A 22,159-nucleotide genomic window follows, 5' to 3' on the forward strand; every position below is an offset into this window, starting at 1 on the left:
TCCCGTGGACGTAGATTTACTTCAGTAAATCGAACCACGTAAATTCTTTGTGTCGTGATCTGTATTTTCCTGCATTCACTAACATCAGAAATTCGCGGATTCATCACTGGCGCCGTCTGTGGGAAGCAGAGAACCAAATTTGTGATAAAGCGAATTTTTGACCCTTTTTCCACCCCAAAAAAAAAAATGCATACCAGATCACACACTACCCGTAATACCGTTCGTGAAAACCATGAGGAAGCTAGTCCAGCCCGCAGGTCCGGAAAACAGCCTCGGGAGACATCTACTTCCAGTTTTCACGATGAAGGAACAAGCCGCTCAAAAGGTCCACACACCGAGTCTTCCCAGCAGCCTGATTTGAATGAGGCTGTCAAGCTGTTCTTGGCTGAGAAGCAGGATGAGTTCTTAGCCTTCCTGCAAAAGAGCCAACAGCCGAAGACGAAAACGGTAGATTCTCCTTCCTCGTCCAGACATGAAAGTCACTACCGCAGTAGTACCGTGTCTTCCAGGAAGAAGAATCCTCAACCCCGACATGTTCCTGTTCCTCCTCGGTACCGGAATCACAGGAGACCTCGATCTCCTCCATACCGAAGAGATGTCGGGTTCGCCATGTACGGAGCATGGAAGACTCCGTTCTCGGACGATATCACCCGAACTCCCCTTCCACAGAACTACCGAACTCCGTCGATGACTTATGACGGGTTGGTGGATCCTCATGACTTCCTGGGACGCTATCAGTATAATATGGCGAACCAGGGTCTCAATGAGGTCCATATGTGCAAGCTGTTCCCCGAGCTGCTCATCGGGAACGCCAGAAGGAGGTTCTTTCAGAAAGCGGAAGCCCGGATTACTTCGGCTCAGCTGCTTTCCATACGTCAAGGTCGCGACGAAAAGATCAGCGACTTCCTGACGAGATTCCATAAGGAATGCCTACAAGTAGATAATCTCAATGATCTACTTGTCATTTCGGCATTCCAAAATGGAATCCTGCCCGGAGCTCTCTACAGAAAGCTCGTGGAATGCAGTCCGCAAACAGCTCAAGAGATGTGGGACATTGCGGACCAGTTCTCCCGAGCCGATGAGGCAGACCGTCGAAAGCGGTCTTTAGACAGCTCATCTAGAGGAGACGAAAAGAAGCCCGATCATAGCGATCAGAGGCATCCTCGCCAAACACCTTCCCCACTAAAGGAGGGATAGCGGTCATCCGAGGTGATCAAAAAAGAGCAAGAGTTTGCAGATTGCGCTTAAAAGTGCCGAGCAATCAGCTCGGCACCATCAAGCATAGCGATCACAGCAACCGGAGTCAGAGGCAGGCGAAATGACCGAAGTCACACCAGAGCCGAACTCGATGGTGTACGGCACTGAAGCCGTGATTCCGGTTGAGATCGGCATACCCAGTCCCCGACCTCCATTTCTCCTCAGAAGTGAATGGTGACGGACTGGGAGCCGAACTAGATCTTGCCGAAGAAAGAAGAGAATTGGCCTGCATAAAAGCAGCCAAGTACAAGGAGCAAGTAGCCCGGTATTATAACCAAAGGGTGAAAAAGCTGCAATTTCAAGTGGGAGATCTCGTCTTGAGAAACAACGAAGTAAGCCGAGCAGAAAAGCTGGGCGAACTCGAACCCACATGGGAAGGTCCATATCGGGTGTCAGAAGTCCTCGGCAAAGGGTCTTACAAATTGACTCACGTGTCAGGAGCACAAGTACCCCGAACATGGTACGTTTCCAACCTCAAAAAGTTCCATTTGTAAGAGACAGTCCAGTCAGTCTTGAGTCCTGTTCGGTCAATGTGCTTTCTTTGGTTTGCTTGGTCTTTGTTTGTCTCTGTGCGTTTTGTCTGTGTGTTTTGTCTGTCTCTGTGCGTGTCGTCTCTTACAAATGTTACTGAGGTGTCTTGTTCTTCGAAGGCTGATCCCCTTCTTAGAACATATACAAGCCAACGATTGTGAGTCAAAGCTTCTAAAGAGGATACAAGACCACAATTCAGCTTAACAAGCAGTCCGTCTGAAACGAACTGCAACAAGCCAACGACTGTGAGTCCAAGCTTCCAAGGAGGATACAAGACCACAATTCAGCTTAACAAGCACTTCGTCTGAAACGAACTGCAATAAGCCAACGATTGTGAGTCCAAGCTTCTCAGGAAGATACAAGACCACAATTCGGCTTAAGAAATAAGCACTTCGTCTGAAACGAACTGCAATAAGGGAAAGTCCGATCCACGCGATAAACCTCGCCGAATTAGGACGACCAAGTTCGGTCAAAGAAGTTTACCTCATAAGACCGATGACGACCATGTCTAGTCAAAGAGGTTTACTGCATAAGACCACTTCGGTTAACTGGGAAAGTCCGATCCACGCGATAAAACTCGCCGAATTAGGACAAGGGAAAGTTCGATCCCGGCGACAAAAATCGCCAAATTAGAACACAAGACGAGTCCGGTCAAAGATGTTTATTTCATCAGACCAAAGACGAGTCCGGTCAAAGATGTTTATTTCATCAGACCAAAGACGAGTCCGGTCAAAGATGTTTATTTCATCAGACCAAAGACGAGTCCGGTCAAAGATGTTTATTTCATCAGACCAAAGACGAGTCCGGTCAAAGACGTTTATTTCATCAGACCAAAGTTCGATCCCGGCGACAAAAATCGCCAAATTAGAACACAAGACGAGTCCGGTCAAAGATGTTTATTTCATCAGACCAAAGACGAGTCCGGTCAAAGATGTTTATTTCATCAGACCAAAGACGAGTCCGGTCAAAGATGTTTATTTCATCAGACCAAAGACGAGTCCGGTCAAAGATGTTTATTTCATCAGACCAAAGACGAGTCCGGTCAAAGATGTTTATTTCATCAGACCAAAGACAAGTCCGGTCAAAGAAGTTTACTTCATAAGACCGAGGACAAGTACGATGAAATTTTTTCGCTAGAAGCGAAAACAAAATTTCATTTTCAAATCTTGTTCGGCACACAACTCCGCTACCCTACAAGATGGCGTTACGCTATTACAAAGGACTATTCTACTGTCCAGGGTTGCTAAAGTTGAGCCATCTATTCACAAAATCCTCGTGAAGCTGAGTTCGGGCGTTCTAGGCAGCTGCAGAATAAGCAGGTCGACGAGATGCTCTAATCGACCTGCCACCTCTTCTCTGAGCCCGGGAAGCCCTAGCACCTCGGCGGCGAAGAGTCTCTTCACGAAGCATTTGTTGATCTTGCTCACTCATAATCACAGCTCCTCTACGAACTTCAGCCTGTTCTCGTCTTGACGTTTCCGGCTGTTCCAGAGTTCGTTGCTGACTTGGAGTACGGTTTTGAGCAAGTGAATCAAGGGTTTGAGCTGGAGTATGAACATCTGTTGGCGGGAAATGCCTAAGGAATCTCTCGATTGGAGGACGCCGGGAAAGAACGATGTCGTACCGAGAAGCCCAGCGCCGCAATGATTTCACAACTTGTTGGCAAGCCGAGCTCTCCAGCGCATTGTTCCTCCGGAGTACATGATATTCCTCCCACAGTTCGTCAACTCGTTCCTGAACTTCTGAGATGGTCATTCCCCCGCGCCTGCTGATGAAATCCTCATACGCAGTCCTCTCAGCCACGGCGGTATTCAGCTCGGCCTCCAGATCCTTCTTTTCGGACTCTAAGTCCCTATTATCGGCCTCCAGCTTCATTGAACGAGCCAAGAGTTCGTCATTCTTCATCTGGTCAGCTATAGCTCTTTTCTCAGCTTCGTCTAAAGCCGAAGAGTACAGCCGCTTCCAGTGAAGTACCTCCAGCTCCTTGAGAGTTAAGAATACAAAGCAGCTACGTCAGTTCGGCATTTCAGCTTACCGAGCAGGTAGTAAACCACAACAGGAGTAAGAGAGTACGAAAGGCTATACGAAGACACAAGAGCAGAAAGAAGAATTTTTTCATTCATAAGAAAAAATTTGTTCTATACAAGGAGGGCTTCAAGGCCATTTTACATAAAGGAAGAAACTAAACTAAGAGAAGGGAGACGAAATCATACTTCGCTAGCTTCGTCTCCGCCTTCTCGGTGAGGTTCAGCTTCCTTCTCCTTATCTGCTTCAGCTTCAGCCTCAGCCTCTGCCTCCTTGCTCTCCCCAGCCTGCTCGGCGCCACCGTAGCCGATCTGCTGCGCCTCCTGATCGGCCTGCTTATCGCCGACCTCCCGCTCCAGCGGCTCGGCCTCACCCTCTCCGTTGTAAGTCGAAGCGGGTGAAACGGGTCCCACGGAGGCAAAGATAGCCTCCAGGTTCTCGTCCCGATCAGCTCGACAACTCCGGACTCGGTCTGCAGAAAGCAGGACCGAGGATGAAGCGAGCTCCTCAAGGAGCGGCAGATTCTGAAGCCGAGCTGCTATCTCTCGGCTATACAGAGGCAGCACGACGTCGGCCCCCTGCTCGCCCTTATCGGTAATTAGCCTTACCAGACTACCGACAAAGGCCGAGAACTGGCTGCTCAAAAAGAGTTTCTCCGTGTAAACACGGAGAGCCTCCCCTTGGGCAACCACGGCAGCAGCATCCCTCCGTTTCGTCTGCTCTCGCTGGATGACGAGCTGGTTTTTGGCAAACTGAGCTTCATCCTGGGCCGAAATCCTAGCAGCTCTGGCCTTCTCAAAGTTAGCCTCAGCCTGTTCGGCCCGATGACAAGCAGCCGCCAACTTCCTCTGCATCTCAGCATAGTCATTGGACGCTTTGGAGAGTTCGACGGCGACGAGCTTGGAGAGCATATCGTTCCTCTGAAAATGAATAAAGAAAAAAGTCAACAAAGGGGCCACAAAAAATACAGGAAAAAAGCAAGGCCAGAAAATCAAGAAGAGAATTCACCTCGGCGAAGTCCGTGGGCCATAAAAACGGCTCACAGATATGTTCCGAAGGAGGCGCCAAGACCACGTCTTTCTCTGGCGCTCTCGGGGGCTTCTGGGCCTTCCCCTTCCCCTTTGCCGAAGTCGACTCCGGCTTCTTCGGATCCGAAGAGGTTTTTTGCCTTTTCGGAGTCCTCTCGGCATCAGACGCCGAGCTGGTGGTTTTCGGCCTCTCCGGCTCCTTGGACTCCGAAGATTTGCGGCTAGCCTTATGCAGCATGTACACTGCCAAAAAGCAAGGAAACAAGGTTAGTTTTCGCTGCTAAAGCAGTAAAGCATAAAAAAGAAATCCTCACCCTCAGTTTCTTCGTCCGAAGACGAGATATTGAACACGAGGTCGCCCTTGACGAGCTCAGTTTCCGAGTATTGTTTCCTAATCATAGGAATCTTATTGAGCTCGCCCTCGAGCTCGGCCAACGGTTCTAACCGAGGATGAGGAATCACGGACTTCGGCCCTCTCCAGGGGAAGCCCGGAGCCGCTGTCCTATTATAAAAAAAGAAGCGGTTTTGCCATTTCGGCCACTTGGTTTTGCAGAATGCCCTAAAAGGCTGTAAGGGGATCAAGTAAAACCAAGATCCCTTCCTTTTAAATTGGAAAAAATTAAGGATTGCCCGCAGAGACAGATCCTTATCTAGCCTACGGAGTTCGGCAGCAAAAGCCGACAAGTGCCTCCAAGAATTCGGAGTCACCTGACCTAAAGGGAGTTGAAAAAAATCAAGAAGCTCTACAAAAGGTGGGGGAAGAGGGAAACGAAGCCCGCATTCTAAGCAGGCTTCGTAAACGGTGGCATAACCCTCCGGCGGGTCGTTAGCCCTATGATCATCGTCGGGAACCACCGCTTTCCCCCCGGGAAGAAGATATTTTTCGTGTAGAGATATCACGGTGTCCTTACTCAAGACGCTGTGAAAGTATTCTACAGTCTTCTCTCCGGACTCTTTCCGGCTAGAAGACCCCTTGCCCCCTTTCCTACCGCTACCTAACTCGGAAGAAGAAGAAGAAGAAGAAGACATGGTTCTTACTCTTTGCAAAATCTGAAGAAATTCTGAAGAAATTCTTGAAAGCGGAAGGAAATTTTTACGCCAAGGAGATAGAGTGCAGAAGAAGCAGTCGCAAAAGTGCTTCAATGATGAAGAAAGGAGGTATTTATCAGATTCGGCGAAGATTTCAAAATCGCCGCACCGTTTCGAATCCCACCTTTTCGGGATTCAACGGCCGGATTTTACTGTCGCATTTAATGCAGTCACGTGCAAGGCACGTCCCCTGACGTCAGCCTCCCCCGTACCCTTATCCAGAATGCCGAAGTGACTCGCTTCGCCGAAGTGATTCACTTCGTCTTTCGGGGGGGGTAGTGATGGGGTACGGACTAAACAAGCCCAACAGCACCAACGGCCCATCAGCCCAAAGCCCAAGGAAGAGTATGAGTTCGGCGTTACCAAAGAGTTCGGCCTCAGCCTACAGCTCGGCAAAAGCCAACCAATCAAGCTCTGCTCTCAGGTCGGCATCAAGCTCCCAGATCGGCAACCAAAGCAGTTCGGTCTCAGTAAGAGTTCGGCCTCAGCCTACAGCTCGGCAAAAGCCAACCAATCAAGCTCTGCTCTCAGGTCGGCATCAAGCTCTACTCTCAGATCGGCAACCAAAGCAGTTCGGTCTCAGTATTCGACCGAACAAGGAGTTAGTGGACCCATACAGGATTTCCACAACTTCCAACACACCCACTACCACGTGGTGTCTGCTCAGGCCACGATCGTAGGCCATGACCTACGCTACATGCAGGACCTCCACGACATCCACAACCATCATTAGTGGTGATGCAAGCCACGATCTTAGTTCAATGTATAAATAGAACTTAGATCAGATAGAAAAGGGTTAAGCTCTCTAGAGATCAAACACCATATAGCAAGTTTGTATTTGTAAGCTGTAGAAAACAGATCAAGCAATACAACTCTGCCCTCTTTTCTTCCCGTGGACGTAGATTTACTTCAGTAAATCGAACCACGTAAATTCTTTGTGTCGTGATCTGTATTTTCCTGCATTCACTAACATCAGAAATTCGCGGATTCATCATTGAATCGGAATACCTAAACCAATCGATTGGAAAAGAGTCGAGCTAACTTCAACAAAATTCAAGGCCAATTTTTTCAGAAAAAAGGGAGATTTAACAATTATCCAAAATAGGAGGGTGTTTGTCTTCCGGCGGGAAACCGCCGCCGCAGCGGCCGCTGGCGCCGCAGGCGTCCGTCCGTAGGCTTCCGATACCAGATACCACCGACGGCGGCTCGGAAAACGCTAAGATGAAGAGTCTGTTCAAGTCCAAGCCAAGGACTCCGGTCGATTTGGTGCGGCAGACTCGCGATCTACTCATCTTCGCCGATCTCGGCGCTCCTGATACTAAGGAGAGCAAGCGAGACGAGAAGGTTCTCCTGTTTAACTTCCTTGCGTTTAGCTTTGGTTGATCTGGTGATGCTTGTAGTTTGACATTATTGTCGAATTTCGTTAGAAGGCAAATTGTTTCTGTTATTAGTTAGTGAATTGCGGTATTAGTCGGCTTGGCTAGCTACTGTTTCACTTGTTAATTGTGTGCTTACTTAGGTCATGGATGTCTATGTTTTTGTGAGTGAGGATCTAAATGAATTTACGCAAAGCTTTGTGTTGATGGTATAGTTGATGGCTTCTGGTGTTTGAAATGTCTGTTTTGTATTGTTGTATGGTAGCAAGTGGAGTGTCGGTCGCTTAGACGATTTTACGATCCTTATTTGATTCTAATGGTATGTCTTTTGCTGATTGTACTGTGTAGATGGTGGAATTGAGCAAACTAATGAGAGAATTGAAGCAAGTTCTTTATGGGGACAGTGAATCTGAGCCAGTGGCAGAAGCCTGTGCCCAGTTGACTCAGGAGTTTTTCAGAGAGGACACTCTTCGCATCCTAATTACTTGTCTTCCGAAGTTGAATTTAGAGGTACGTGTAGTGTTGATCCCTAATTTGGTTACTAGAAATTATCAGAGTTCTGTCTTGTGCATTTAGCTTTATGGTTGTATTGAATGGATCGCGTTAGGAGCACTGTGTAAGAAGAGTGCTCTAGCTCCGGGTGTAGTAATCTCTAAATCTGTAATTGTTGAATTTAATTCTATACCATGAGAAGTGAAGGGATTGTTCCATTGACTGAAGAGACAATTTTGCAGACCCGCAAAGATGCTACTCAGGTTGTTGCAAATCTGCAAAGGCAACAGGTTCAGTCAAAGTTGATTGCGTGTGATTACTTGGAAAAGAACATAGATCTCATGGATGTCTTAATAGCAGGGTATGTCACGATAAAGAATTTGCATTAGATTCTGGATTGTTCAATGGAATAACTTATATTTCCAGGCTTTCATTGAATTGGGATTTCATTCTTGTTTGCAATTTATTGACCTCAATTTGGTTTGCTTTTTGCATCTAGGTATGAGAACACTGAGCTGGCTTTACACTATGGTGCAATGTTGAGGGAATGCATACGCCATCAAATTGTTGCAAAGTGAGTAACACACTCAATTTTCACGTTTTTTTGATATTTTGTTTAGGGATCATTCTAGCATGTATACAGTCGCTGACTACATTGCTTGCCTTTTTTTGCTTTCTTTATTGCATTAGCTTACTTCAGTGTCTAAGTGTTGCAGATTAAAAACCAACATTTTGTTAATGTTAGGATCTGCTTTGTCATATAGGTATGTTTTGGAATCGGAGCATATGAGGAAATTTTTCGATTTTATCCAACTTCCAAATTTCGACATTGCCTCAGATGCTGCTGCTACTTTCAAGGTTGGGTATTCCATCTGAAGTAGTAATTATCCTTCTTTTTTTGATAATTTGGTTTATCTTTCACTTTGCTGCATTGTAGTATATTCGAAGTAGTTGACAAGTTGCTGACTTTTACATTTAAACTAATAGTTAGAAGGTTCATATGCAGTTAGTGTTAAGTATACAGTTCCCTCATTTGGCACTGTACTAAAAATGTGGTTGCTTGCTGAAAAAATCTTTAATAGAATACCTTATTCCTTAAATAGATAACTTCAGGTTTACTATGATTTGAGTAAGTGCTAGGGATGGTAATGGGAAAAGTGAACTTACGATGTATTGTCGATGAGATGCGCGACTTGGTTGTTAAGCTGGGTAGCATTATCTTTTATGACCCTATATTTTTCTTCATGTGCTCTTACATGAATGGTTTACTACATGTGCAACACCTAGATGATATATGAAGTCCACAGTGTGCCAATTTTCTTCTAAGACACTAATTATATAAGCTACCAAAACCTAGGTTATTTAAGTTATATATGCTCCTTAAAGATGCTTTTTTTGCTATTTTTGGCATGTGTACTGACATTAAAGTCTATCTAACAGGATTGCCATCTTATTGCAGGAATTATTGACTAGGCACAAGTCAACAGTAGCCGAATTCCTTTCTAAAAACTATGACTGGGTAAGTTTTTACTGCTTTAGTACCTAGAGAAGTTAATGAGCTTCTTTGTACTTCTTATTTCCTGATTTAATATTTATACCGCGGAGCTTTGAATATTGTCTCTACATGCTTTTTTACATTATGCTCATTGGTCAATACAAACAACTCAAAGACCCAGCCATACCTCATAATATTTTGTTGCATGTCCCGCCCTCAAATTTCACAATATGGTCTTTTTGGAGTCCTTCATGAGCTTCGGATCTGATCCTGATTTGCTTTTCACCTTTGTTCATAGTTCTTTGCGGAGTACAACTCGAAGCTGCTAGAATCTACTAACTACATCACTAGGAGGCAGGCTATCAAGGTAATGTGGCACCAGCATCTCCTTTCAGTATTGTTTGACAACATTCACATGATGAACCAGCATATCCTACTGATTAGGAGTTGCTCAATTGTTATCTCTTTTGTATGTCCACATGCACAATTGTTTCTGTATGGTTGACTATGATTCTGATTCTTGATGATGCACCCCTTTCAGCTCTTGGGTGATATCTTGCTGGATCGTTCTAATTCGGCTGTAATGACACGATATGTTAGCTCAAGGGACAACTTGAGGATCCTCATGAATCTTCTCAGGGTATGTTACTTTCTTAGCTTTAGTCAGTCCTTACTCTCCTAAGTTCCCTTCACCATTAAAATGGCTGGCGAAGTGTTGAGAAAAGAAATATATGTAGGTTATAAGTGCATGGAAAATTGTAATTTAATTAATCTCAAGAATTTGAATTGATCTGATGCTATAGACCCCATTCATTCTCAAATATTCTTATCAGACTTCAGGCTGTTTATTCTATTGTAATCGATATCATAAGAGCTTGAAAGAGCTCTACTTGTTTTTTTGTCGGTGTTTAATGACTTGCCATATTCTGAACCCCTTCCCTAACATGTTAAATGAATTAAAATGTAATTCATTCTGAACCCTGCCATTTTGGTGATGCCTTACTTGAAAGAATTCGAGATATTTTGTCATGCATATCGCGTATCATATGCTAGTGCTGAACTGTTGACTTATCCCAGGAGACGAGCAAGAGCATACAGATTGAAGCGTTCCATGTTTTCAAGGTACGGGTATTTGCTTACCGAGCTTGTCACATGCTAGTATATTGGAAATACTTACGTAACTCATACTGTGCTCTGCAATGCAAATATGTGCAGTTATTTGCAGCTAATCAGAACAAACCTCCGGATATTGTTAGTATTCTCATCACCAACCGAAGCAAGCTCCTCCGCCTCTTTGCTGATTTCAAGCCCGACAAAGGTAAAATCGAGGAATGATATATTCACACAGATAATCTTGGAATATTTTTATTTGCATTATCGGGTGTGTTTCTGATTTTCTTTTTCGGTTGCAGAGGATGAGCAGTTCGAGGCCGATAAAGCGCAAGTTGTTAAAGAAATTGCTGCACTCGAGCCTAAAGAGCGGCCATGAATTCAGCTCTTGTGAAGTGTATCAGCTGGTCTTGTACCAGTAAATCTACTTGTGACATTTCATTTCTCTCTTCTATATATATTTGTCAATTAATACAAATCAGATCTTAATGTTGTGAAATACTAAGAAGTCGATCTGCAAAGTGCTTCCTGTGTTGCATCTTTGGAATAATAAATATTTTGTACATGTTGTAATTACATGTGGTATCATTTTTAAACAAGAAATTATTGGAATAATTCTGTTATTCGTTCTTCATCTTTTCGAAGTCTGCAAAAACTGTGAAGCTAGTGACGTTTCTCGTGAGGGTTACTTTTTCGATAAATGGCTGCTTTCTCTGTCGTCGTATATAATTGTGTGGAAGTCACGAGAATTTTAGAAATTGATTCGAATCAATAAATGAATAAAAATAATGCTTAGATTCGAATATAAAACTAGGATATTGGAATATTCGGTATTTCGGTGTACAGACTTTATACGATCATTTGCCAGCTACAAAATCACATGTATTTTATTACTTCAAAATTTTAATTTTATTAATTGAGAATCAAGACCAATCTATTATTTTATCAATTGAGAATCAAGCCAATCACTTACACGTTCCTGTTAATAATTGGTTTGAGGTGAATAATTTCCGTAGGAGAATGGTATCTATATTGAATAAATTATTTAATGGTACATATAAGTCTATAAAATCACATGCAAAAATATTTGGTATTTTTAACGAATTTTAAGTTGTTGTGAAAATATCAAAAGGCCGAGCTTTCAGGGATCCTGGATTTCCTGAGTGACCCTCTTTAGTTCGTTCTGTAATATTCCAGTGGTTGCCGCAAGGAATGACATCATCGCTCCTGCAAAAATATAGCGGCGACCTCGCCTGGCGCCATTCCCGGACCTGATAAGGGATCAGGCCACTCCTGGTGTTCGAACTAGTCAGTCTATTGATTGATCGGACGTAAACGAGCATCCCAAGAGTCATTCTCGTTGCGGGACTTAACCCAACACCTTACGGCACGAGCTGACGACAGCCATGCACCACCTGTGTCTGATGCCGATTGAGTGCTAGGAAGACCGCCCATCAGTGACATATCCGGGTACTCGCCCATCAATGACCTATCCATAAACTTTAAGTTTTGCAGTAAATTTCCACGAAACCAGTTTCTTCATACTTTATACTCTAGAAAATTCGCTACAAGAGATAAATTCATAACTTTTAATAACTTTTCGGACTAAATTCTAAGTTCATGAAAAATATCAAATTAGACCAAAGTTTGTGATCTTATGGACCAATAATACTCTTATTTATAATTTATTCATCATTTTTCGTATAAATTTTTATTTTAAATTGCATTTATATCATATTTAATTCTTTTAATTACATCAAATATGTATAATTAAATACTACTAATATTTTATGTGTTTTTACTACTCCCTTCATCCCACAAGAATATGCATTATTTCCTTTTTAGTTCATTCCACAAGAATATTCAATTTCTAATTTTGAAAAGTTTTTTCTCTCTAATGAGGTGAGACACATTCTCCACTTACAATACTTTAATTACTTTTTCTTTATACATCTCTCTTATTTATCAATTTTTACATTAAAATCCGTGTCGAATTCAAAATGCATATTCTTTTGGGGACGGAGGGAGTATAAGATTTCGAATCCAAGTGATCATATTCATTCATTTAGAGCATCCACATCCGTGCTCTTGCCAACGAGCACAGATGTGGGCCCGGACCCACTTTTACTCCATGCTCTTAGGCAATAGCACAACACCCACATCCATGCTCTTCTGCAAGGACATGCTCAAGGGTCCCACCATTCTATTATTCAATTTAAATAAAAATATTTCCACAATATTAAAATGCATTAAAAATAATCGGAATAATATTACAAATTACAAAAAAATTAAAAATCACATAATTAAAATCCTAAAAATTAAAATTTATTCATTAAAGTTTTAAAAATTAAAAATTACATAATTTAAATCCTAAAAAAATTTACATAATTAAATTCATAAAATAAAAAAAAACACTGCTCGTGGCCGAATTTCGCCCAAATGGATGATGAATATGTGTATTTATAGATGATTTTGGGATTAATTTTTTAAAAAAAAAATTCAAAATTTTTTTTTTAAAAAAATGGTAATAAAATCTGTATATTTTTGGGAATCCAAATATATATATTTTTAAAATTTTTGATATTATTTTCAATTTTGTTTAAAAAAAAGAAAAAAAGAAAATGTCAACAGCCAATAGAAACGTGCCACATCGCCCTGCTCGCTGGCACGAACGTGCTCTTAGCTAAGAGCAGCGCCGTGACAGCGGCAAGAGCGCAGCGGCGGACAGCGGTGACGTGCCGCTGGCATGGACGAACGGACAGCGGTGTGCTCTCCGCTGTGGATGCTCTTAAGTACTAAAGTGAGTAAATTCACTTTGTAGTAAATATTTTAGATAAAAATAATTAATAAAGTTACTAATCTACAAAATCAGAAATATTAAATTTGTTATTTCTGAAATTAAAATTTGTTGTATAGATCTGTCTCTCTGTTTTCGTTTTCCACATAAAAAAAAGAAAAAGAAATTAGCATCAGTCATCGTCTAAGTGGAAATAGAAGAAGCTCCAACCACCAAATCTGCATTTTCCCAATCCTCGAAGAAAAACAAAAATGGCGGAAAAAGGCGCGACTCCTATCATTTTCCCTCGCGCACTCAATTATGTGCACAATGTATCTCTCTCTGAATTTCCATACCTTTGCTGATAGTTTATCGGATTTCAGGTTCGGTTGAGGATTTCTTGGCCCAGGCGGTCGAAGCTGCCAAGAAAGCTGGAGAGGTGAGTTTCTGTACCTAATTCTTATGAATTTGATTCTCAATCATCTAATTACTCATGAATTTGATTCTCAATCATCTAATTATTTATGAATTCAACTGGATTGTAGATAATTCGTCGTGGCTTCTATGAGACCAAGCTTGTCGAGCACAAAGGCCTGGTAAAATATTCGTTTCTTTAATGATTTAACTCATTTTGGGAAGTTTGTGAAGTTGTTTCTTTGATTTTGTGGAGAAAATTGATGAATCTTGAATAATCTGTTATCTTGCAATCACTTCTTTGAATTGGGAATGCATCATCTGCTTCATGAAAAGCTATAATTTTAGAATGGGGACTTTTATTTAGAAGAAGATATGTTTGGTTTGCATGCTACAAATGTGGATGGAAATACAAGGAGCTTGGGTTCTATTGTTAGCTTCTAAGGTTTCCTATATTCAGGTTTCTGTCAGTCATCCATTTCTTTCTATGTATGTAGGTGGATTTGGTCACAGAGACTGACAAGGCATGCGAAGAACTCATATTCAGTTCGCTAAAACAGCAATATCCTGACCATAAGGTGAACCGAACTGTTTTTTGGTTTTGCTTCCTGTGTTGGAATGGTATTGAATCTTCTTCACTGCATGATTTGTTACTCTTGACATTATTGTTGTTCATCTTTAGTTCATTGGGGAAGAAACAACTGCTGCCTGTGGTGTGACTGAATTGACGGATGAACCAACTTGGATCGTTGATCCTCTAGATGGAACGACTAACTTTGTCCATGGGCAAGTGCCATATCTATTTAATCTGTTTTGAGGACAGTTTCTCATATTCCTGGTTATAGTAGTTAAATGAGGTTGATAGTTGATTGCAGGTTCCCATTTGTATGTGTATCTATTGGACTCACAATCGGACGAATTCCTAAAGTGGGTGTCGTCTACAACCCGATAATGGATGAGGTAAATTTTACAGCTGCTAAGCACTAGTAGTAGAGGTTAACTTCTGTTAATGATCATATTTTATATCTTGACTTGTTGTTAGGAATTGATAATCTGAGAAGTTCTTATACACTTCCAATTATAGCTATTCTCGTCATGCTCAAAGTATTGCATCCCTACTCTTTGTAGTGTTCGTGTCATTACCCGTTCTAATCATTCTAGCCACTACCACCTGTTGTTATAAGAATATATATGGCATGCATTGCTGTTTCAACAGAAATTTTATTTACTGTGCTTTACGTTCTGATGTCAGCTTTTTACTGCAATTCATGGAAAAGGTGCTTTCCTCAACGGAAAATCTATTAAAGGTAAATCAATTCTCCTTGTAGATACTTTTTAAGAACATTAATTTCAATGTGATCACTGATATTGTATTTTGAAAATTCAGCATCTTCACAAACTGAGCTCGTTAAGTCTCTACTTGCAACAGAGGTACTTAGCTATACATATTGCAGAATAGTGACTGTTTGACAGACTGAAATACGGCGTGTATTCAATTAATTAGTGAAGAGATTATGAATCACTCGGAAGCTGGTCCATCCTCATTCTTCTTTACTTGTTGGATTCTTCACTTATTAGCTTCATCGAATATTTGTTTAGGTAATTCTGCTTGTTAGAACCTCATCAAATTTGTCTATATTATAATGGCAGGCGGGTACCAAGCGTGACAAGGCCACCTTGGATGCATCCACAAATAGGATCAATAGCTTACTCTTCAAGGTATGCTCACTATTGGCAGTCTTGTGAGTGTTGATGATGATTTTTAGTAATTGTTTCTGTGATTCTGATAGATGGCTTAAACGCATGACTTGGGTTTTCTCTTAATCAGGTTCGGTCACTTCGGATGAGTGGCTCTTGTGCCTTAAATCTCTGTGGAATTGCATGTGGAAGGCTTGATCTGTTCTATGAAGTAGGTTTTGGTGGGCCCTGGTAAGATTTTACGTTTTCTATATAAAAATTAGACCTCATATGTTACTAGTATTTTTCCAAGGAACTACTAAACGTCGGTTATATCTTTTCAGGGATGTAGCAGCTGGAGCTGTAATTCTAACTGAAGCCGGAGGGCATGTATTTGATCCGTAAGTGACGAGCCTTCAAACTCCTTCAAATCAATAGTGAATTGTTTACGCCATCCAACAGAACTATACATGTTTTTTAAGTTTCCATCTAGAGCCACCACCAGCAAAATATGCAAGGAATATTCTCACATATTTTGCCGGAAGTAGCACTAGATAGCAGCCAACAAGAACCGGAAAGTTCATACGACAACACAAAAAATTAAGAGTATAATTTGGATGCATAATAGCAATTTACCCAAAAAAAAAAACAACTTTTAGGTTGTGAAAAATAGGTTATGAAGTTTCTCTTATCACCAAATAATCATATGCTTTCATTCTTCAACAGTTCCGGCAAGGAATTCGACATCACTGCTCAACGTGTAGCAGCTTCAAATGGTTTTCTAAAGGATGCATTTGTTGATGCTCTGAAACAATCAGAATAGAGATGGCCAGTTGAGTTTCTTGTCACACCACACCTCTGTAGCACCACATATCATTTACTTTCTTGCTTATTCTTCTTATTGGATGAGGCTTAAACCCATACTATTATTTTTACATTTTATACAAAACATATATAATTTCTATTATGGAAGAATTCCTTCTTGTGAAAATTGAGAAAGTGGGGAAGAGAATATAATCATGTATTAGTACCAAATGACCAAATAAATAATGAACATATATAACTATCCAACATAAATCTAAATAAAAAACTAAAGACAGAGTAGAAAATCATGGAAACATCAAAAGCTGGCTACCAAAAACCAACAACAGCAAAACAGAACAAACATTAACCTATCCTTCATACTCTATCTTGATCACCTGCACCATATCCATTATAGCCATTGTTTCCATTGGACATCTTGTCGGGGCGGCTCGACTTCTTCCTCTTTAAGACGACATACCATGTGTAGATCTCGAGAATGGCAGCGAGAGCAGCCAGACCGATCAGGACCCCAACGTAGGATCTCCTCCATTTCTGATCAGGGTGTAGGATGTCGAAGCCCTTGAAAATGTTGACAATGCTGAGGACTATAACAGAGTATCCACTGAAGTGGTGGTAGATGTTCCAATAGAGTCTCCATTTGTGCTCCTTCTTGGGCCTCAGAAACAGAGCAGAGACTTGAAGAGTCGCGAGGCAGAAGATAACAATGCCGATGATCCTGTGGGCCGTGTATGTGATCCCGGCAGACTGGCTACCTAGCTGGAGGCCGGTGGCCCAGCCTGCAACTCCAGTGATGTAGGCCGAGCTCTGGAAAAGGGCGTGTAGGTAAAACCACGCTGGATCGGCTGCCGGGAATACTTTCAGGTACCTTGCTGTAATAGCCCCGATTGGCAGTAGTATTCCCCAACTCACTGAATTCAGCACTCCGTGAATCTGCATCGTTTCAAATTTAAGTTCAAGATACATAAAGGAGATGGTTCATTTAAGAACTCTTCTTAAAATGACAACGTTGTACCATTCAGTTCGTAAATACATCAATATCAGTTCCTGGTAAATCAGTACTTGAATAAAAAAAAACTCACATTCTTCTTTTTAGTCCTCGAGTCGACTGTTCCGGATGTCGTCCCTCCCGTCTGTCCGGATAAAAGATTCAAGTCCCCGGTTGACTGAACATTGGCGCCAGTGGTGGGATGCCTCGCTGGAGAATCCCCGGAGAGGGGGCCTTCCTGCCACACTTGATTCACCGTGGATGTCGCGTTATCGAGTTTGAGCGTGGCAAAGATGTTGTACTCATTCCCGGCATAAGTCGCCGACAGGTCGGAAACCGGGAAGCTCAAATCCCCCTCGGCCAGCTGCGTCTGGTAGCTGCTCACCGGCGACGTGTAGGCCCTCATGGTGCCGTCCGATTTCCGGAACGCGACAAGCGCCTGCGCACCGACCATCCCTCTCCCGGTGGGATTGATCGCCCACGCCACCCATCTGGTGGCCGCCACCCCCGTTTGGCGGTACGCGATTTGGACGGTCTTGGCGGAGTCGTCGTAGTTCCAGTGGAGGAAGGAGTTGAGGTTCGGGAGGTCGGCGCAGTGGCTGAATATCCGGTTGCCGGCGAAGTTGTAGGTGGCGCATGATTGGGCGTGGGATGAGTATATGTGGAGAGAGAAGAGGAGGATGAAAGAGAGGATCCTCAACATCATGTAGGAATGAGATTTTGGGTTTTATTTATGTTGTGGAATTTGTGAGAATTGAAGGGATAGAGCTTGAGTTTTGAGTTTGATCAAGGTGGTTTTGGAATGGAGGGAGAGGTGTTTTTATAAAAGGGGAAAGGTGGGGACAAGAGTAGTTACAGTTTGGTAAAGGAAGTGTGACGAAATAATTGGTGCTGTTTTATTCAGATAATTGCATCTGCCAATATATTTGGTATCCTAATTTGTTTTAGTTTCCAACCACCCTTCTAAACTTCAACCACCCAATTTCATGCTTTCATTTGGAAGTTCAGCGACACGCAATAAAGCACTACTCGGGTAAATATGGTGATAAGAACGACAAAAATATCCTATATTCTAATTTTACTCCTCTTACAATGAAATCCTGGCTCCGCCCTATCTATGATTAGAGATTGCATTTTCTTTCGACATGAGTTCTAATAAATGTTAAGAAAAGTAGATGGAAAAAGTTAAATGGAATACGAATCTCACTTGCATATATTTATTTTAAATGAAATGTAAGTGGAATGACATTTATAGTATAAATGAACCAGAACTCTTATTCGTAAATATACCGAAACAAAAAAAGGGACTCCTAATTGGGGGGGTTAGAGGGAATACTAGTTATCCAACGCGTCATTAATTTAAAAGTGGAAGACTGAAGTCACACAAGACTTATAGTGATTAGTGACATTGATACTATTTTACATATGATCGCATCAAAATTATTTGTGATAGTATTATTAGAGATGAGCATGCAAGGTAGAGTCTCTTGATAGTTGATTCATCACCAATTCACGTTTCTGGAAAAACAATCATTGCTGCCGTGTGAAATTTTCTCATCATCACATATAGATAAGCATGACCTTCATCACAACCTATGATCACTTTTATTCGAATCAACAACCAACTAAAATCATCAACATATATATGCACTAATTGTTATGTCCTGATTATAATTTCTTATAATAGTAAACAATGAATTCAATATGCCTAAATATCTATTTCAATTATAATTAATTTATTTAAAATCAAATAAGGATCATTTTGTAATTTTACTAGTTAATAATTGCAGAAATAAAGGAGAGTCAAATCATAGTTGTAAGTTTTACAACTGTATTTTATGTTGGATTAGGTGCATGATTTACAGTGAATTTATAATTAAGAACCAAAGATAAATTATTAACAGTACCTCCTCGAGTATCAAATGATGTCTCAGTTATTCTCGACTTTTCAATTAGTAACACATGTATACATAAATAATTAAATAATATATACTCCTATGATGCAAAATAAATGGAAAGATTTGTGATAATTTGATTGATGTTTACAGGGCTTGATTTAGTAGAGATGGACGACCCCTTTGTCTCTTCATTCTGTTTTAATTTATCTGCTACACATCTTTATTTATATTTTTATAATTAAATTAGTCAATTGAAATGACTCCATTACTAGAAACCGCGTAACTCACATTATAATTATATCTTTGCCGTAAATGCAAAATTGAAGAAGATTCATATGCAATATTTTTCCAATTTCCCTTTCACCGAAACAGTATTTATGCCTTTTGATTCCAATCGGCATGTTTATGATCACTATATGGTTTACATCGAATTATATACTAGTAGTAGTAGTATCTAGTATCTCTAACCAAATCAATCGAATTATATTCTGACAAGTATATTCATTACTAGTAGTAGTATCATATAAATTGTACTACTACCGTTCATACAAATAATTCTATTTTATAATTGAAGAATCAAATACAGAATCGACGCGAGATTCACGAACAAATGTGGGACGATATTATTACGAATACAAAGCAAACGAAGGCGATTACAACACACTATCACTTAGCTCGCTACTCAATCGGAGAAAACAACTCGATTGTGGATCACTCACCTAGCTAGCTCAAGAATCACAAAGTGTATTCACTTCTCTATCTAGTTTCTTGAATCACACCAATATATGGAGAAAAACAAGATGTGAAACTGAAAACTGAAAAACTAGTCGTTGTAACTGAACGAGCTGTTCAAATACAACGGTTGGTAGCCGAGCTTAATCGAGCTCGGTGTTGGAGAAGGTTAATCGTGTTCGGTGTTAGCCGAGCTTAATCGAGTTCGGTGTTAGCCGAGCTTAATCGAGTTCGGCCCTCAATAATGACTTGGGCCGATGGTTGGTCCAGCCACACCAAAACCCAACAAATCTCCACCTTGGCTGCATCCACCATCCGGCCAGCCAAAACTCCACCTTCACCAAAATTCCCTCATCTTCTTGCAGTCAAGTTAACCAAGTCTAAACAATGCTCGAACTTAGCACTTGGTAGGGGTTTAGTCATCATGTCAGCTGCATTTTCAGAGGTGTGGACCTTCTTGACTGCCACCACGCCTTTGCTTATCTCATCTCTTACAAAATGAAGTTTGATGTCGATGTGCTTACTTCTCTCATGGAAAGTCTGGTGCTTGGCCAAGCTAATGGCGCTGTTGCTGTCACACAAGATAGTTACAGCCTCTTGCACCACACCAAAATCCCCCAATATTCCCTTTAGCCATTTAGCTTCTTTAACCGCTTCTGCTAAGGATATATACTCTGCCTCCGTTGTAGAGAGCGCAACCACAGATTGGAGATTAGACTTCCAACTGATTGCTGTACCAAAGAGCTTGAAGATATAGGCAGATTGGGATTTTCTGCTATCAATATTTGCAGCATAGTCTGCATCACAGTAGCCTATGAGCTCATCCTCACCGTCTGCTGTGCAGAACAACAATCCCAAATCTTGTGTGCCCACCAAATACTTCATTATCCACTTCAAAGCTTGCCAATGTGTGCTACCCGGGTCTGCCATGTATCTGCTGGTCAGGCTTATGGCATGTGACAGATCAGGCCGAGTACACAACATCATGTACATAATACTCCCAACAATACTTGCATAAGGCACCTTAGACATCAACTTCCTTTCCTGATCATTAGCTGGTTTCTGACTGACAGAGAGCTTGAAGTGTGGACTTGTTGGAGTTGATACCTTTCTAGAGTCAATCATCTGAAATTTGATTAACATCTTCTTGATGTAGCTATGCTGCATCAACCATAACTTCCTAGCAGCTCTCTCTCTTATGATATCCATGCCAAGAGTTCTCTTTGCATTTCCCAAGTCCTTCATTTCAAAAGCTTCCTCCAAATCCTCCTTCACTTGCTTCACATCTGCCTTACTAGGGCCTGCCACAAGCATATCATCCACATAAAGTAACAAGTAAGCAACAGCTTTACCTCCCTTGTACCTTATGTAAACACAGCTATCAAAGGCAGATTTCTTGAAGCCAAGTCTCTCCATCTGTCTGTCAAAAGTCAGGTACCACTGCCGGCTGCTTTGTTTCAGTCCATAGAGGCTTCTCTTCAAACAACAGACCTTATCCTCATCTCCCGGCCTTATGAATCCTTGTGGCTGCTCCATATAGATTGTCTCCTCCAACTCACCATGCAAAAAAGCTGTTTTTACATCAAGTTGTTGCAATTCCCAATCTCTCCGAGCCACAATTGCCAAGAGTATCCTTATTGAGCTGTGTTTCACCACAGGAGAGAAGACCTCGGTGTAATCTATCCCCTCCTCCTGTGTGAAACCCCTTGCAACCAAGCGAGCCTTGTATCTGATACTATCATTCTCAGAGGCCTCCACCTTTTTCTTGTAAATCCATTTGCAAGAGATAGGTCTTTGTTGAATCTGTGATCTGAGAACTAGGATCCAAGTTTTGTTTTTGATGAGAGAGTCTATCTCATCCTTCATAGCCATTTTCCATTTCTCTTTGTCTTTGCTGCCAATAGCTTCCTTATAGGTGCTTGGTTCTGAGATCTCCAACTCCTCTGCAACACACAAGGCATAGTATACAAAATCTGCATCTCTGAACCTTGCTGGTGGTCTGATTTCCCTTCTGGTTCTGTCTCTGGCCAGAGCATATTGCTGAACTTGTGGCTCTGGATCAGAGACATCTGGAGTATTATCAGTAGGCTGCTCATTCTCCTCATCTGAGGACATCATTGGCTCTTAGAAATCAGCAGCATCTGAGGCTCTATGTTCTGGTTCAAGTTGATCAAAACTGACCCCAGCAGGTTCTGGAGTTGTCACTGTCTGCAGAGTAGGCTTGAATGGCATAATTGACTCATCAAAAATGACATCTCGACTGATGATGACCTTTTGATTCCCTTCTTCTGTGCACCAAAGTCTATATGCCTTAGCACCATCTTGGTAGCCAAGGAAAATGCATTTTAGTGCTCTAGGTTCTAGCTTTCCTTGCCTTGTGTGAGCAAAGGCTCTACAACCAAAAATCCTAAGCTTCTCATAACCTCCTAGGCTTCCACACCATCTGCCA

General features: G+C 41.7%; 3 protein-coding genes across 3 annotated transcripts; 2 read left to right on the forward strand and 1 right to left on the reverse strand.

The window, feature by feature from the left end:
- The first annotated feature begins 6,966 nt into the window (after positions 1-6,966).
- Positions 6,967-11,018, forward strand: LOC121777072 (putative MO25-like protein At5g47540). Its single transcript, XM_042174208.1, has 11 exons — positions 6,967-7,274; positions 7,655-7,816; positions 8,041-8,159; positions 8,298-8,372; positions 8,563-8,656; positions 9,258-9,317; positions 9,592-9,660; positions 9,835-9,933; positions 10,371-10,415; positions 10,509-10,611; positions 10,706-11,018. Exons 1-11 carry the CDS (start codon positions 7,152-7,154, stop codon positions 10,780-10,782), a joined length of 1,026 nt encoding a protein of 341 aa, XP_042030142.1. The 5' UTR covers positions 6,967-7,151; the 3' UTR covers positions 10,783-11,018.
- Positions 11,019-13,328: 2,310 nt separating this feature from the next.
- Positions 13,329-16,237, forward strand: LOC121777073 (inositol monophosphatase 3-like). Its single transcript, XM_042174209.1, has 12 exons — positions 13,329-13,464; positions 13,563-13,618; positions 13,725-13,775; positions 14,091-14,171; positions 14,276-14,379; positions 14,469-14,553; positions 14,846-14,900; positions 14,981-15,024; positions 15,244-15,312; positions 15,422-15,522; positions 15,615-15,671; positions 15,997-16,237. Exons 1-12 carry the CDS (start codon positions 13,452-13,454, stop codon positions 16,091-16,093), a joined length of 813 nt encoding a protein of 270 aa, XP_042030143.1. The 5' UTR covers positions 13,329-13,451; the 3' UTR covers positions 16,094-16,237.
- Positions 16,238-16,270: 33 nt separating this feature from the next.
- LOC121777071 (cytochrome b561 and DOMON domain-containing protein At5g47530-like) lies at positions 16,271-17,884 on the reverse strand. The gene is made up of 2 exons (XM_042174207.1): positions 17,175-17,884; positions 16,271-17,025 (listed from the first exon to the last, which is right to left on the reverse strand). The coding sequence occupies exons 1-2, from the start codon at positions 17,784-17,786 to the stop codon at positions 16,450-16,452; spliced, it is 1,188 nt and encodes a 395-aa protein (XP_042030141.1). The 5' UTR covers positions 17,787-17,884; the 3' UTR covers positions 16,271-16,449.
- Positions 17,885-22,159: the final 4,275 nt, after the last annotated feature.

The sequence above is a fragment of the Salvia splendens genome, chromosome 18 (assembly GCF_004379255.2).
Source record: "Salvia splendens isolate huo1 chromosome 18, SspV2, whole genome shotgun sequence".
Classification (NCBI taxonomy): domain Eukaryota; kingdom Viridiplantae; phylum Streptophyta; class Magnoliopsida; order Lamiales; family Lamiaceae; genus Salvia; species Salvia splendens.

Excerpts from the sequence above, each read along its gene's own strand:
- LOC121777071 (XM_042174207.1), bottom strand. The coding sequence starts at position 17,786 with ATGATGTTGAGGATCCTCTCTTTCATCCTCCTCTTCTCTCTCCACATA. Across the intron at positions 17,026-17,174 it reads CGAGGACTAAAAAGAAGAAT|ATTCACGGAGTGCTGAATTC; the intron begins GTGAGTTTTTTT and ends GAAACGATGCAG.
- LOC121777073 (XM_042174209.1), top strand. Across the intron at positions 15,313-15,421 it reads TCAATAGCTTACTCTTCAAG|GTTCGGTCACTTCGGATGAG; the intron begins GTATGCTCACTA and ends TCTCTTAATCAG. Across the intron at positions 15,523-15,614 it reads GTAGGTTTTGGTGGGCCCTG|GGATGTAGCAGCTGGAGCTG; the intron begins GTAAGATTTTAC and ends ATATCTTTTCAG.
- LOC121777072 (XM_042174208.1), top strand. The coding sequence starts at position 7,152 with ATGAAGAGTCTGTTCAAGTCCAAGCCAAGGACTCCGGTCGATTTGGTG. Across the intron at positions 7,275-7,654 it reads AGAGCAAGCGAGACGAGAAG|ATGGTGGAATTGAGCAAACT; the intron begins GTTCTCCTGTTT and ends TGTACTGTGTAG. Across the intron at positions 9,934-10,370 it reads TCCTCATGAATCTTCTCAGG|GAGACGAGCAAGAGCATACA; the intron begins GTATGTTACTTT and ends GACTTATCCCAG.